The sequence below is a fragment of the Cottoperca gobio genome, chromosome 19 (genome assembly GCF_900634415.1).
Source record: "Cottoperca gobio chromosome 19, fCotGob3.1, whole genome shotgun sequence".
Taxonomy (NCBI): Eukaryota; Metazoa; Chordata; class Actinopteri; order Perciformes; family Bovichtidae; genus Cottoperca; species Cottoperca gobio.
The window spans coordinates 448,943-466,211 of record NC_041373.1 but is presented as its reverse complement, the minus strand read 5'-3'; the positions used below and the strand labels follow the sequence as shown (position 1 = coordinate 466,211).

At 40.7% G+C, this 17,269-nt stretch overlaps 1 protein-coding gene across 1 annotated transcript in view; it reads left to right on the top strand.

Moving 5' to 3' along the window:
- Positions 1-16,630, top strand: part of reep3b (receptor accessory protein 3b) — a 35,036-nt gene extending 18,406 nt beyond the window's left edge. Inside the window, exons 3-8 of the mRNA XM_029455710.1 lie at positions 1,734-1,810; positions 2,603-2,723; positions 2,829-2,942; positions 8,495-8,660; positions 14,123-14,256; positions 14,438-16,630. Coding sequence (XP_029311570.1) covers positions 1,734-1,810; positions 2,603-2,723; positions 2,829-2,942; positions 8,495-8,660; positions 14,123-14,256; positions 14,438-14,509 — 684 coding nt within the window. The 3' untranslated portion in view covers positions 14,510-16,630. The remainder of the gene's footprint in view (positions 1-1,733; positions 1,811-2,602; positions 2,724-2,828; positions 2,943-8,494; positions 8,661-14,122; positions 14,257-14,437) is intronic.
- The last annotated feature ends 639 nt before the right edge of the window (positions 16,631-17,269 follow it).

Sequence of the window (17,269 nt, the reverse complement as noted above, 5' to 3'; positions counted from 1 at the left end):
GTTTAAAATTGAAGTTTTTTGACATGACGTGACCACGTGATGACACGTTTCACTCGTGTTGTGTTCAAGGACCCTGACCTTGGCCAGGAAAAACAGTCAATCGCCCGTCTCCGTTCTCCACTGCTGCCCAACTTTGTCTTCATGCTCGGTCTAAGTTTAACATTACCAGTGGGCCCAGTGGCCGTAAAGAGCTGACGTCAAGTGTTTTTTTCCCCTTTCTCTTTTAATGGATGGCAGTTATTCACAGACGGCCCAGTAAATGTCTGCTATTGCCTCCGGAAGGAAAAATGACTGCTGTATATTTCACTGAGGTCACGTCTTAATGTCCTCCCTACTGATGAGACAGAGAGAGAGAAGGGGTATGAAGTGGAAGATGAAAGGGAGAGGTGGAGGAGAGACTGAAGCCGTGGAGGCAGAAGTGGATTGAAATATATAAATGAGATGTCCTCTCTATCTCACGGGCTCTGTGTTTCACTCTCCAGTAATGAGAGTCAGACTGCAGTGTTACTGATTCTGAGAGTTTGTGCTTGTGAGACAGGTGAATATGTGTTTTGTGTCTCGCTCTCTTGTTCTCCCTCTTTCAAACACCAACTTTACTCCCTCACTCACTCACCCACACACACACACACACACACACACACACACACACACACACAGACATTTTTTAGATAGTGTCGGTGTGTGTTCAGTCGTGCGGCTGTGGCCTGTTCTGGCTAATACCACAGCCTGCCATGTGACCGTCTGCCCGCCTGCCACTGTCTACCGCTGCCTTTGATATTGAAATCCAGCCAGAGGAGCCTGGGAAGCCCTTAAAGAGGGACGGAGGGAGTGAGAGAGCAGGGAGGACGGCAGAAAGCACAAAAGCAAAGGGAAGCAAAATCCTAAAGCTCTGTTTCCTAAATTTCCCTCGGGATGAATAAAGTATCTATCTATCTATCCATCTATCTTCACTACTACTGGTCTGACAGGGGAAAGAGATAAAAAAAAAAAAAAGACTACCATATAAACTTTAAATTGTGTATCTAAGTATATTTTTCAATTCGATAGGCTTTATTGGCATGACATTTGTGTTGACAAAGCACAATTACAATTATGAAAGACAATACAATTAATAAAGTGAATAACGTGTGTGAGAATATAAGGGAATAGAGAGAATATTATATAATGTGTGAGAAACATACACACAAACAAAAACATGTGCATATGTGATGTGCAACGGGATCAACACTTTCTGTCTGTTTAGAAATCTGCTCCTCTTTTCCAGAACATCTGGAGCTGGAGGACTTTCCCACATAAGAAAAACAAAACAAATTCTTCATTATATTTAATTCAATTGTCAGGAATATTGGGATTAAAATGGTGTCATTATACAGGTCAGAAGCACGGTTCGGTCCACATAAGTACACAAATGAGAAAGCGTAGCCCTGCTGGCACAACCAACCGATGGACAATACACTGTAATGCTATGTAGAGGCGATGTAGAGCTGATCAGAGCGTTTCCATACAGGGAATTCTGCGTGTAGCTTCATGCTGTGATGGTGCGGCTGAAATATATAACACGTTACAGTAACAAAGCTTCATGTTGGCCAGTCCAAGCCCTGCACATCATATGGTAGTTAGAGAAGAGAGAGACGCAGTCTAGGACGTTTATTGTTCCATTCAAAGCAGTGTTGCTTTTCTTAAGTGAGGCGTTCTATTGTTCCGTGTTCATTGGGTTGTGTGTGTCTGTGTAGGTGCGATGGATGATGTACTGGATTGTGTTTGCCCTCTACACTGTGGTGGAGACCATCACCGACCTAACACTAACATGGTGAGTTCCACACAAACACACACGTTTGCACCAACTACACAAAAGATATATACACAATAATCTATTATTTAATCATTATCTAAAACTCATTGTCTCATACTGTATGTACACTGTTTGTCACCAGTGGAAATTCACCTGCTGATATTAATTAGCTTTGTATATGGGTTTCCTTGGTAACTAATTTAATTAGAAAGATGTATTCATGGACATGACTGATGAAAGAATGTATAGGAACACAAATGTGAACTTAACCCCCTGTAACATTAAGCTTTACATAACCTACACTTAAAGAACCCTGTCTTTGCTGGGAGGCTTTATTGTGCGTTCCCTGAATTTTACAAACCATCACGTTTAAGACGTAAATCATTAAAATGGCTACAACTTGACTGACAACAATAGAAGATGTGGCACTGATAATGGGACCAGTGTTGTCAAAGTGTGTTTGCGCTGAACCAAACCAATCACTCATCCGTGAGACACCCAACCGTAACCTAACAATGTGGCAGAATCAATGACTTGAACCTTAGTTGAGTGGGAGTGACAGTCAGGTTAGTGTACTAACCTCAATCAGTTCAGTGCTTTGTGACGCAGCATCTGAAGGTGAATCAAGAGCAGCACAAGCAATACTCTGTGTCTTCTGTCCCTTTGGCTCTGTGTTGTAACCCATTTCTTAAGTTTCAAGAACACCATAAAACAGGAGGATGACAGCCGTGTGTGTGTGTCTGTCTGTGTGTGTGTGTGTGTGTGTGTGTGTGTGTGTGTGTGTCCGTCCGTGATTGTGTCCGTGTCCAGGTTTCCTCTGTACTACGAGCTGAAGATAGCCTTTGTGATCTGGCTGCTGTCCCCCTACACCAGAGGAGCAAGTCTCATTTACAGGAAGTGTCTGCACCCTCTGCTGTCCTCCAGAGAGAGGGTAAGATCATCCATCCATGTGTTTGTTGTTGAGAATATTATAGCCACACCACTTTATGCTCGATTAAACCGTCTTCTAGAAACGTTATTGATTGTCTCCCTGTAGGAAATCGATGAGTATATTGTGCAGGCCAAAGAGAGGAGCTATGAGACGATGGTCAACTTTGGCAAGCAGGGCCTGAGCATCGCAGCCACCGCCGCTGTCTCTGCAGCTGTCAAGGCAAGTGTCTCTATATCATTTGATATTTGTTTAAAGGTGCTACTTTGTCTTTGTTATTCACATCATTGATTTACTTAAGATGACTTTCTGGATTTACCAAAACAATCACAGTAGCATGGCTGAGGCAGTTTGTACCCTGTGTCTCTCTATTGTGGTATGTATCATCAGACATTTCCCATAAATCCTGCTCCCTAACGAGGATAAACATTTAGAAAGAAATTCTCTTTCCTATCTGACTTTGTAAGAAAGTGTGAGCTTTAGCTCTCTTCGCTGAGATACAATGATGTTCTCCACCGGTTTCATGTAGTAAAGCAATCCAGCAGATTGTTTTTCCAAAGTCAAGTTGGCACACCATGTACTAACTTGTCTTACTGAAGCACAGAAAGAACACAGCAGACAGTGTTGTGTGTGTAAATGAATGGTAGAGCTGGATTATTATCTTAAACAGTGGATACATTTGCGTGAGCACAATGTTTCAGTGTGTCGCTACTACCTTGTTGACCCGCAGCTACCACTCACTGCAGAGTCAGTATAAATGAGGTGTGTGTGAACTGGTTTCATCAGCATTGTGTGAATACCTGAGTGTGTCAGAAAATCCCAAATAATCTCCTACTTTAGGTTTTGCTGCATTGAGGTAATCCCAGGCAGTGGGACTCTACTATTAAATAGAAAGTCAAGTTCTTGGATCCACATTGACAGCAGATGCAATCTGGCATGGCTTGATACATGATACTGGATTTGTTGAGTTTAATCTGAATGAAGACAGTCAAGATAAATATAAATACATTTAGAAAAACAGTAAAAGCAAATGGTGTTGTAATTTTGAGTTGGATGAAGTGGGTCATCAGAAAAAGAGAAGAAGCCTCCATCAGTGTTAGGCCTTCAGAACTGTGTGATGTTGGCTGAGTCATCTTTGACCTCTCCGGTCCCCAGTCTCTTCTGTCTCAGTGCAATACCACATGTTCATACATGTGATGATAACATGTCAAAATGATATGATCTTAAACTTTCCACAACCGCACAAATAACTCTATATTCCTGTGTGTCTATTAGGATCACGTGTAATAGAAAATTAGGTGCAAGGTTAAAAAAATAAAGCCACTAAAAAGGTTTAAAAAATAAAATAAAAAGTACGTATTCTTTCTTTTTTTAACAGGACAAAAGTAATTCAGAGAGATAAGAGTGTAATTGAAGGACCATGCAATATTTGATACAGTTCCATGCACACTAGTATCCTGGTTTTCATCATATGAGGAATATGTCAACATGGACCAAAACATCTTTTAGAAACCTAAACAAATGAATCTGTTTTAGTGTACAGAATATTTTTTCAGCGCCTTGTCTTGTTGTAATTCAGCCTTTAGATGGAGAACTGAAGCCGTAATCTCTGCTCTCTTCAAAGCAAATAGACTCTATTGACTCTACTCTAATTTGACCTCAAAGAACACTGAAGATGCTCGTCTACGTCTACTCGTCGACTTCGGTGAATCTGAACTTACCCATTAAAACACCAAAGTCACTCAATAACACAAACAAACTAACCGATGGTGGCAATATGCTTTGCTCCTGGCCTCGTGCACAGCAGTACATTGCTCAGCTTCTGTGCCAGTACTCCAGTCTGTTTCTGTAAAGTGGAGGCGTGCAGACCGCCCCCTACTGTAACTGTCTGACTATTGATAATCATACAACCCCACTTGAAACTCTTTAATATCCTAGTCACTGTCTGTCATTGCTGTACTGACTTGAGAATAAGATACCTCAACAGTTGAGGCCTGGTCAATTTCAGTTTCTGGTTCTGCTGTGTTATGCATTACCAGTATCACTTTCACTTTTTATGTTACTGTGAAGATCGTCATAGAATTGTTAAGCATAATGGTTTTAGTAATTTTAATTACTGTCAAAATTCAATTTGACTCTATTTGAGGATTTACCTACATAAATGGCAGACAGTGATCAGGTGTCAGGTGTTTACCGTTTCTATCAGAGTTCTCTATGATTTTCCAGTTTCTCGAAACAAGGACCAGGATTCTCAAATCCAGGTTTCTGAAACCAGGATACGATGTGTACATGTGCAAGGGCATAAACAAGATACAAAACCTGATCATGACAGAGATACAGGTGTGATTTGAAACAAAGGAGATGTGGATCAGAAGGTTCAATGCCAAGGGTATGACTATGTGAACTAAGAAAGAGCTGTAGTGTTTGTGTCCTTATAGTGACTCCAGTTAAAACCCTCCTGTCTGCTAACATTAAACATTCTTCAAAGCTATGCCTCTCACTCTACAACATTCCAATCTCTTGCTCTCTCACACGTTGTCTCTTATATTCTTTTATTTTATTGGCTCCCCTTGTCTCTACTGTTTCTCTCCCCCCCCCCCTCTGTAGTTTATCGTCACAGTTTTAGGTCACAGTGCTATTTCAAATCCTTTAAAAGCTTTTGCTGGTTGAACCTGGAATTTGATTAACCTTTGCTTGTACAATAAAAGAAGCTGCATCGTCACAGATTTCAGTGCTGTGGTTTTGGTTTACAAATGCATCTCAGCCTTTTTAGGATGGGATTTGTTGGAGTATGAAACTCCTGAGACCAACACGTTTCAAGCTGCTATATGCACCACCCTCTATTATGCATGCAGCATACATGCATATTGATCTGCATGTAGCCTGAGGCCCATTTTAAATTACATTTGCAAAGCCTCTACAGGTGTGAAGAAGCAGACTGGTTTGCTTACTGCTTCCTTCAATTACATTACATTGCATTTCTTTAGCTGACACATTTGTCCAATGCAAGTAAGCGACTTACAATAAGTACATTCAATCATATGGATTCCATGGGAAGGCATGATGTCATCATGCCATGATGCTTTTCACAATATTATTCCAATAATCATCATATAATGCTTGAATCTTAAATAAGGTAATACTAAATCATAAGGTCCTCCTGCAGAAATAAAGGAAAAGGAAATGGAGTCTGATCTTTCTCACATGATAATTCCTCTCTTTTTAAAATAAAGCTCTATATTTCTCTTCTCTACCATGATGGCAAGCCAGACAGCAGATAATGCAAATTCCCCACAATCAATTTATTGTAAGTGATTTTTAATCCTGATGCCAGATAAAATCTTATAATGTCCTGAAAGATGCAAGAATCATGCAAACATGCCGACTTCAAATGTTGCTGCTGTTGCTGCTGTTGCTGCTGTTGCTGCGCTCCCTGGTCTGTGAGCGATAACTGTGGAGAGACTCCTCTGGTCACTCCCACAGGACCCCCCCACTCAGTACACCCAGTACACCCAGTACACCCCCCACCTGAATCACAATCTTCAGGTTGAAATATGTTCGGGTCACTGATGTAGCTAATCTGCATGTCTTTGGACAGAAGCTTCTATCTGTGAGGCGACACAGTTTACCACTGCACCACCTGGCCACCCTGATTTGTAATGATGCCAATCTTAAATATTTAATATTGTCTTTCACAGAAATAATACAACATACCTCAAATTACAGAATGTTATGCTAATAAAAAGAATAATTGAGCAATAAAAGTCATTAGCTTAGCATAATTGGATATGTAAACTGTAAGAATATTAATATTAAGCACAAAAGCTCCACGTATGTAGACATAAATGTTTTTGAAGCTTGTGATGCTACAGTGACTTCCGGTTTACATAGTTGTGGCACTTGATTAAACCGCGTTTCCTAGAAACTATCTTTCTACTTACATTTCTGAAGTTGTAATGACCACACCTGATTTGGTAAATCACTAGTTGGAAACTAGCCTGTAGTTACTAAGAACTTATTTTATGTTCAAACTTAGTAATAGATTTATGAATAGCTGATGCAATTGAGTCCTGGTTCTTTGAACTGATTGAAGGTTACAGTTTCAGCCCAATACTTAATATGGTGTGAACTGTTTATATTGGGAGCCTGTGGTGGGAAACCTGTATCACTGTTGCTGGGCTTCTTCTCTTGCGTATCTAACCCTGCACACTGACTTTAGAAAGTCTGAAAGCCACATTGTGTCTATTTTCTTTTGTACTACAGTATATGGTCAGGATGATGTGTGCATCTGCCCCGGCTTGCCTCGAGCTAACCCTCTTGTGACTTTGTTTCTCTTTCTCTCTCTCTATACTGACATCCTTCTTTCTTCAGGGTGTGTGTGCTTCAGCAGTCTACTCTGGGAGGTAAAACCAGTCAGTGTAAGCAGCATGAACAGAACTTTCCATTTCATACCGTGACACCATGTTTCCCATCCTTTGATTTTTAAACATTTCTGTTCTTATACCAGGGAGCTGAAAATAAATCTTTATTTCCATCTTGTTCTTAGAATCAACATTTGCAAATGCTTTTAACTCAATATTTAGTTTATGCTTAGTTTTTTCATTTCATTCTAACACTTACACAGACATGTTCCTCCTGTTTCTTCTGTTACTTGCTTCATGTTTCACCAACAGTCTCCTCACTAAGTGTTTTCCTCTCTTGCTGCTGTTGTCCATCTTGTGAACTGTTTCTATGGTGATGTCTTTATCATTGTAGAATCAATAACATCCCGAATGATCACAACAATTTCTGCGCACCATATACACACATATATAATTAAAGTATTTGTTTATACAAGAAACACAGTTAATAAGTAAAAGTATTAATAATTATTAGGGCTGTCGAATTAACGCGGTAATTTCGATTAATTAATCACAGAAAAAATAACCGTTAAAAATATTAACGCAGATTAATCGCGCTCCTAGATGCCCCTGACTTTTGGTCCGAAAGCACGGAGCTCTGACAGCACCCGTGGGAGATTAATTGCAATACTCCATCGTAGTGAACAGCTGAGAGCAGTCTGTCAGCTTATGTGTCAGATGTGGACGACCTGATGTTATAGGTTTCAGAAATACCACCATGTGATCAGAGAGTTGAGTGAAATGTAACCATTTACATACGAGTCCGTAACCCCACCTGTTGTTACCACAGTGGGGACTTGGTTAACTCCAGACTGCTGAGCCAAAACACAACAGTTTGAAGCTCCGTGGACTTTATGAGTCTCTATTGGAATGCAATGAAAGCAGAGTTAACTTAAATTCTCTGCTTTCTTACTTTTCAAGCTGAATCCAACCAGTAGACTATTTATCAGGGGTTGGGGTTAGTGAGGCAACATAGATCCGAGTCAGTCGTTAAGATGTATGATAGTAGCCCATAAATTAGAACAAACTCACTGACACACCCACCTCCCCAAAACAGCCTTCGGCCTCCAGCCCTGCAGACTCTCAGTTGGAACCACCTGACCTCACTGTCTGTAGATATTGAGGGGAGTCGTTGGTCTGTTGACACTCACTTCATCCGTGTGGATTTTATCCTGTTGATCTCGAGGTCTGCTGTTAGTTGGTGATGTAATATTGACTGGTGTGTGTGTGTGTGTGTGTGTGTGTGTGTGTGTGTGTGTGTGTGTGTGTGTGTGTGTGTGTGTGTGTGTGTGTGTGTGTGTGTGTGTGTGTGTGTGTGTGTGTGTGTGTGTGTGTGTGTGTGTGTGTGTGTGTGTGTGTGTGTGTGTGTCACAGGGTCAGGGTGCCATCACAGAGAAGCTACGTAGCCTGAGTATGCACGACCTCACACAGATAAGCCGCCAGCAGGATGAGAGTGGGGACCAGCTCTACCAGTACAGCTCCCACTCTGCCAACCCCGCCATCAGGAGGTCTCAGAGCACTGACGCTGCCGACGGAGATGGTACACACACACAGACACACAGACAGACAGACAGACACTATATGCAACAGATGTATGAAATATTGGACGGTATCTGGAGCTTTCAATTGTATCTCGTGGACTTCCTCAGAGAATGACAACTTAGTGAACTCCATCTGCTAAGACTGAGAAAAATGCGTCTGCTGAGGAAGACCAGGAAATGCAGATGAAAGCTTTCCTGGAAGAAGCTAGAAAGTAGATGTTGAATCAAGATTTGTTTGTCCTACACAGTCCTACCTGAATTATTCCACCTCTTAATACCATCATTATGATATTAATATTTACGAAACATTTATAATCAATAAAGTGTTAAACTACCAGCTTTAATAGATTGGATACTGTCAAAACTTTTTTAAAAGTTCCTGTTTACCAAAATACAGGACACAATCAATCAGTCTTTTCAATATTTCCCTATTTTTGTTCACCCTTGTCACTTGTTCATTGAGCTGTAGAGCCACTCAAACACCAAATCGATCAGTTGTAAATAGCAGGCATTCCCAGCAGTACAATGTGCAGTGCCTCTCGGAGGCTGTGAGCCGGGGGTACCGCTCGTAGTTAGTAATTTGAAAGTGGCGGACAAACCCTTTTCCCAGCTGTGATAGGCCCGCTAGCGTCGGGGTTGGGCGTTCTTGTTCGTCTTGAAAATGGCGTTGTAGTTATATCTGCGACCAAATCGATCTCTTCTCCTTCAGCCATTGTGGGTTGAAAAAAAACAGCTTGTAGAAATTTACACAAATTAGCTTGTTCAAAGTTTGCTAGCTCTGCATAGCTCTGCCTCTCAATAGTGTGTATCCAATCAAAAGACGTGGACGTGCTGACGCTATCGTACGTTTGCTAGCTGGCCCCAGTGGTTAACGCCACAGTTTTGTCTCCGTTCACTTTAAGCGACAGGTGCCCGCATTGTTGATTCTGAAGGCCTCAGGGCAGATTTCTTGGACCCTGGCAACACATTATGGCTGAAATATGATTGGATAAAAGCTCTAACATAAAGGCCAGACCTCCAAATCTCCATCTGAGGCTGGAAGCAGCGCAACCAAGAGGAAAGCTATGAAATGAAGAGAATAGACTATGGGGAATAATTTAATACATATTTGTGAAAAAAATATATAAAATTAAATTTATATTCTGATGATGTTTAGGCCAGCAGAGAAGACCTTGGTGTGTGTGTGTGTGTGTGTGTGTGTTAGAGTTAGAGAGAGAGAGAGAGAGATGAGAGAGAGAGAGAGAGAGAGAGTGTGTGTGTGTTAGAGAGAGTGTGTGTTAGAGAGAGAGAGAGAGAGTGTGTGTGTTAGAGAGAGAGAGAGAGAGGAGAGAGCTGTGTGTTAGAGAGAGAGGAGAGTGTGTGTTGGAGAGAGAGAGTGTGTGTTGGGAGAGAGAGAGAGAGAGTGTGTGTTAGAGAGAGAGAGAGAAGAGAGAGTGTGTGTGTTAGAGAGAGAGAGAGTGTGTGTTGGAGAGAGAGAGTATGTGTTAGAGAGAGAGAGTATGTGTTAGAGAGAGAGAGTATGTGTTAGAGAGAGAGAGAGTATGTGTTAGAGAGAGAGAGTGTGTGTTGGAGAGAGAGAGTATGTGTTAGAGAGAGAGAGTATGTGTTAGAGAGAGAGAGTGTGTGTTAGAGAGAGAGAGTGTGTGTTAGAGAGTGAGAGAGAGAGAGAGAGAGAGTGTGTTTAGTGAGAGAGAGAGAGAGAGAGTGTGTGTTAGTGAGAGAGAGTGTGTGTTAGTGAGAGAGTGTGTGTTAGTGAGAGAGAGAGAGTGTGTGTTAGAGAGAGAGAGTGTGTGTTAGTGAGAGAGAGTGTGTGTATTTGAGAGAGTGTGTGTTTGAGAGAGAGAGAGAGAGTGTGTGTTAGTGAGAGAGAGAGTGTGTTAGTGAGAGAGAGAGAGAGAGTGTGTGTTAGTGAGAGAGAGAGAGAGAGAGTGTGTATTTGAGAGAGAGAGAGAGAGAGAGAGTGTGTGTGTTAGAGAGAGAGAGAGAGTGTCTGTGTTAGAGAGAGAGAGAGAGTGTGTGTTAGAGAGAGAGAGAGTGTGTGTTAGAGAGAGAGAGAGTGTGTGTTAGACAGAGAGAGAGAGAGTGTGTGTTAGAGAGAGAGAGAGAGTGTGTGTTAGAGAGAGAGAGAGTGTGTGTTGGAGAGAGAGAGTATGTGTTAGAGAGAGAGTGTGTTAGAGAGAGAGAGTGTGTGTTAGAGAGAGAGAGAGTGTGTGTTAGAGAGAGAGAGAGTGTGTGTTAGAGAGTGAGAGAGAGAGAGAGAGAGAGTGTGTGTTAGAGAGTGAGAGAGAGAGAGAGAGAGAGAGTGTGTGTGTTAGAGAGTGAGAGAGAGAGAGAGAGAGTGTGTGTTTGACTGAGATGAATGTATAGGAGGAGAGTGGAGATGTAAGGGATGGATGGAGAAGGAGTGAATTGGAAGAAGAGGTGGAAGGATGGAGGGAAGCGAGGCTGGCAGACAACATTAGCATACTGAGAGAGGAAAGACTGTATTATGTATTCAGCTCAGCCATCAGCAGAAAGAGGAGGAGATGTTTTTACCCTCCAACTGCTCTTTCATATGGTTCTCACTGCTGTGGAGGCTTTTCACATGACATCACACACCCTCTGGTGGCTATAATGGAGGTCTTCAGCTCTTAGGCAACAATGGTTTTCTACAGATTGTTTTGTTCAACATGGTGATATTCTATATTTATCTGATTGTCAACAAATCCCATATGCAGTCAAGGAATTCATCTACTAACAAGTGTCATGTGTGTATCAAAGTCTGACATGTTCATCCTCTGTGCCATAGTTGTTGTCCCAAAACTATTACAAGCACATCAATGAGCCACACACACACTGTACTTTGTTTTGACTCAGTCCCATATACACCCCAAATACTTACTGGAGCACCAACATGTGGATTAATCCTCTACTGAAATGTCCTCCTGTTTGAATATAGTTGTTCAAAACTACAGTGACCTAAATATTTTAGGAATTTACTGATATGTGAGGTGTTTTTAAAAAGATAGGTCTTCAGTAGGAACCAATGGGCTTGGAGCTGAGAGCCACAGACAGAACAGGGAAGTCAGAGACAGACCAACACAAAGAAAACAAGACTGAGTTATTATTGAATAACCGAAACCTAGTTAAACTGTATGAAATTAATTTAAAGATTCCACAAACCTTAAGATGTGAATATGAATTATGAAAAGTTTTTTATAAAACCTTTTCTTCTGTGAAATATGCATGTGACCTGTTTTGACCCCCTCAAACAATCGAAATCAAGAACCATTAATAACTGGAATCGATAAAGACAACTGGAATCTTTAAATCCAAAGATGCCCTACTTTGAGGATGAGTTGAAGATGAGAAGAGACTCACACAGTGTAGAGAAGATGACTTGGAGTGCAGGTCTGCAAGCTTCAGAGTTAAAAAGAAAACAAAAAACACCACGCCCCTTTAATTTGTCTAAAGATACATCAAGTGTACTTGGACTACAGCTCACAGGTGAGTTTTTGGAGCGTGCCATGAGAAGATAGTGTGTTTTGAAAATGAAAGTTAAACTCAACAACAGGTTAAGACGATGTTAGAGAAGAATATTTAGGACAAGACAACACAAGATTGTGCTTTTGTTCTGGAGAAACAGAACAAGCTGCTCCAGATGTTTGCTGCTGAGCGAGACAGCATTGTTTAATAAAGCCCTCAGCTCGCTACATGACAGGACATTAGACAGTTCTACACAGAACAGACTGTTAATAGCTGGAATGACTGGACTTTGCTCTTCAGTCCAGACAGAGAATTTAGATTCCACCCTGAAACATTACTGTAACATGTTATTCCTGTGCTACTTTGTAATTTCAGAGTGTACAGTGAGGAGCAGATGATCAGTGTCCTGCTCAGTCAGTTTACAGTCTTGTGTGGTTCTTCAGTACAGTGAGGAACCAGCAGGCTGGGGACATGGAAGCGCCTGGTTTCTAATCTAGACCTAATCTAGAGGTTACTTTCAACTGCAGGCTTGAACACTGTAGACAAGTAGCAGGACTGAGTTCTTTCATCAATACTGTCCAAAAAAATACAGCTCTGGAGCAGCTTTGCCTATTTGTGGGTAACGGCTGATTACCATCCAACCAACACAGTCAGATGGTATTTTTGATGTTGGAATGTAAAATCTCATGTGAAGCTGGCCTCCGTCTCATCCCACCCCGTTTCCTCTGGGAGGGGAAAGGTTGCTTCCAACTCTGGAGAGTGGGAGGTTTTCTCTTATGGACTCCAGATGTGACATCAATGGCAGCAGAAGGAGCTCGATCCTGAAGAAATGCGAAACACATCGCTGTTGAAAGACTAACTGGGCTTTAGAAAACCCTGATGGACACGAACACTGGCCGGGCATGGGGAGGCAGTGCTTGGGTGACAGAAAACGGAAAGGTAGTAATACCTAAAGTAACAATATTTAGGTATTGTTGTGTATTTACAGAGATTCTCCAGAAATTGACTTAATATATTTGATGACAAACTTAAGTTGAAAAGTTGTGACATGTTGGTGAACATTTACAACAGGGTTTGTAGTAGATTTGTTTATTTTTGTGTGGGAAGAGGGCAGCCGAACGTGACAATGTGACACAATATGGTTGATATAGTTCGGTTTATCATGCATTAATAAACAAAATGAAGGCTATGCCATGCTAGTTAATGATCTGAGTCTGATCAACAGTCTTCGTGATGGAACAGAAGAAAACATGAATTAGTAGAGGCTCTCAAAAGCCTTTTAAAATACTCTGAGCTGAACTGGCACCAGCACTTTGTTGTCCAATCATGCATGTTAGGGCCACGCTGGTAGACTCATTGTATTTACCTTGCTGCAGTGTGTAACAGACAGCTAGTGTATGACCTTTCTAACGGTTGAGTTTCCATGAGGAGAGACAAAGAGAGCTGTGAGGAGCAGCTGGTCCAGCAGAGTGTGCTGCCCTCTGCTGGACCAGCTACCTCACAGCTCTCTGCTCTGCCACCTCCACACAAGATCAACAGGACAGCAACCACAATCGGTAACAACACAAGTGAACGCCAGGGTTCATCCACTGTAACTAGTGAAGTGCAAATTCAGCAAATATGAGTGATTCAGTTCTTAAATACAGTAGATGAGTCAGATTAATGGGCATTTGTACTTTCTCAGATTTAATTTGAAACACTCATGAATCTACTGCCACACACAACATTAGTTTTAGTTGTTGTTTCAGCGATCGTTACACTTGGGGATCCTAACCTCAGCTGTGAGGACGACAGGCTCAGTTATGCAGCCAAACTGAAATATGAAATATTTAATTTGTCAAGACACAAATCTGAGTCTGTGTTTCAGTGATTCCTTTGTGTGTGTGTGTGTGTGTGTGTGTGTGTGTGTGTGTGTGTGTGTGTGTGTGTGTGTGTGTGTGTGTGTGTGTGTGTGTGTGTGTGTGTGTGTGTGTGTGTGTGTGTGTGTGTTTTTCAGACTACTTTTATGACCAGGAGGAGAGGACTGATGAAGAGACTGAGCCAACCTTCTCTGAAGACGAGGCAGTGAGTCAGAAAGGACTGAGACGATCACAGAGTGTCAAGATCACACGATCCAGAGTCCGCAAAGATGTAAGTGTTCTGGCTACAAAATGAAATAATCAGACATAGAAGACATGTTTAAAAATGGTGCGAGAACAGTACACAGTATATGTATAGTCGCAATTTTTTGGAAATCATTCTGTATCACAACAAACAGAAACTTAGGTGTGTATTGACATATTCATAACTGTTTTATTGTTTTGGTCATCAGGCTCGTTATGGATCCCTGAAGATTAAAGGGAAGAAGAGACCACTACTGAGCTCTGTGAACTATGCAACATGAAAAGAATACTTCACACACACACACACACACACGGTGGATGGTCTCGTCACTATGCTGAACTCGTATCTATTTGATGATGAGCTTTCTTCTGACATATTTATTTCTTAACTCTTGGAGAACCTCCTCTGAGAACTTCGATGTTTATCTTTGGGTGGATGGCGTATATTCGTGCAACTTATGTTTCTTTCATCTGTTGTTCATCAGAATTGTAGTTTTTATGCGTGATATTTTATATATGTAGTCTTTATGATTTTAGAATATTTTCGTTCTTTTCATACAAGTTTTGTGGAGCCGCTATCTAGTCATTAATTGCTTAACTAATGGTTAAATAATTTACTAATGCTTTATAGCATTGTTATAAGCCATTGATAAGAACAACTTTGGGTTATTGGGGTGTGAATCCTTCCGATTCCGAGATTCTTCAACCCTTATTAATGCAAAAAGAGACGGAACAACCACAGACAAAAATAACTAAACCAAAACAATTGCCACTAAATGACCTCAAAGAGGCACGCGCACACAGAGAGGCTAAAAACGACAGTTTGTGTGTCTTGCTCCTATCCAGTAGCTGGTGATGAAAGTGAATATTGGACTTTTTTAACTGCAAACATGACAGAGATAAAGAGAGTTTTAACAACATAACACTTGAACATGTATATTAATGGCTTTTGAAAGATTACTTAGATTAAGATTAAAACGTTGCTTCTGATGCCTTTCAGGTATTTCATCAATGAGGAACTTGTTCCTAGTAGAACCTCTTACACTAGGGTTGGAGTCCATTAACTTCCATTTGGCTCACTATACTAATGGAGACTATTTTTACCCAGAGGGACACATGTAGGCTCAGACACATGCAACATTCCTTGTGACTGTGGGGACACTGAGGAAGAGTCACTGCAGGATCTGCTGGAACATGAACCTTTGAATGTTAGGAGAGAGTGGATAGAAAGAGTCAGATGTAGAACTGAACCTGTCTGAGTGAAACACGTGAACACCAGCTGATGAACACTATGCCAAATACCTGAAGACTAATGAAGAGAAAGAAAGGGGAGAGAAAACCAAATGAATAAAAACAAAGTGATTATTCAGCCTAAAGGCCCAGAGCTCCTGCTCGCTATCAATGAGGATTTCTTAGTTTCCTGCCTTTTACTCATGTCTTTTTATATAGCAGTGTCCTGATCACACCCCTGGTTGTAAATATCTAACTGTGTGTTCCTAATATTGGTGAAGATGAGCTTTTAAAATGTTATTTTGTGTGCGTGTGTTACTTTTAGATCAAAATTAGTCATTTTCCAATGGTAACCACCTGTTTTTGCACATATAATTCATCCCAAACAATTTTATCAATGCTGTTGTGTTCATCTCATTTTATATTGTACTTTGCTGTGGGAGGATACAACACACAATGAGCTTAATGCTAATAAACAGCCTCTCATGACATTTTAAAGTTTGGCTCGTTCGTGTCTTCTGGTACTGCAGTCAGTGCTACACTGCTGACAAGCTGTGGCTGAAGTTTCTTCTACAGTTGCTGTTATGGAAGGTTTATGTGAGAGCAGTATGTCTGGCTGAAGCAAAATGACTTTTAATGACCAAGAGTGTTCCTACAAACTATAAAGATTGATACAAAGTGACAAGGAAAATGGATGAAGCGTACATGTCAACATGTCTGCCTAAGCACATAAGCAGTGCAGTATAAACAGGAACTTGTCCACCCTGCTGCACATTTTGTATTCCATTATACTGTATGTTCTGATAAAGGTGTGGGGTTTTCGCGCTAAACTAACTGACCATCCAAGCCATGCTGGCATGGTGGGAATGGTTCTCCACAGCAAGATAGGAAACGTTGTCTTGATGACGTGTTGCAGGTGTGGGGGTTTAATATGACACTCGTATTAACAGCTGCGTGAGTGTCTGATTTGGACTGAATCAATAACGAGCCAAACTTTCCCATGTCATGTCTATTTAATGCTCATAACTGAATTCTGATACCAAAGCTTCACATACTCACCCAGAGCTGTGTGGCAGAGTGTTTTGATCGGTGTGGGGGAAATGTTTGGTGTGTGGATTGTAAATGCAATAAAATAAAGGTTGTCCCAAGTACAGAAAGGGCAACGGGATAAATGTGTCTGTTGTCTGTTTATTACTTATTATTTTTATTCTCCATGCCTTCAACAACTGTGTAAGGGGGTTTGGTGTTTGTGTTAGTGTAGACTTCCTATCTCAGTGAAGAGTACACAATCACACACTGGTAAACTTACTAATGTTTTTAATGTTTCACTGATGACATTTCTAAATGTATAGATATTTTATCAATTCATATCATTATTTATTCCATAATTCTTTCATTATTTAGGATTGATCACTTGAATCTATGGACGTTTTCAAATAAATAAATGCATTTTGAAATAAATAATATATTATGTCAAATGTATAAATTAACCAACAATCTTTTTTTTAATAATTGAAGAGCTTATTCAAATTTATTTCAATCCATTATTTTGAAGTGTTATCATTTATTTTATTAAGTTATTGGATATTATATTTATTTAATTATAGATATTTTTTATTTCAAAAGGCTTTTCATTTCATAATGGCATTTTTCCTCGTAACACTTTTAATTCATGTCGAATTTTATTGTCTCCCCATGCTTCGCTTAAGCTAGCTCAACAACCGCTATTAAATTTAGCCAGTTAGCTCCTGTTAGCTAGAGCAACTACTATGATATTATCTTATGTTATTCTGAATAAAGCAACTAGCTGT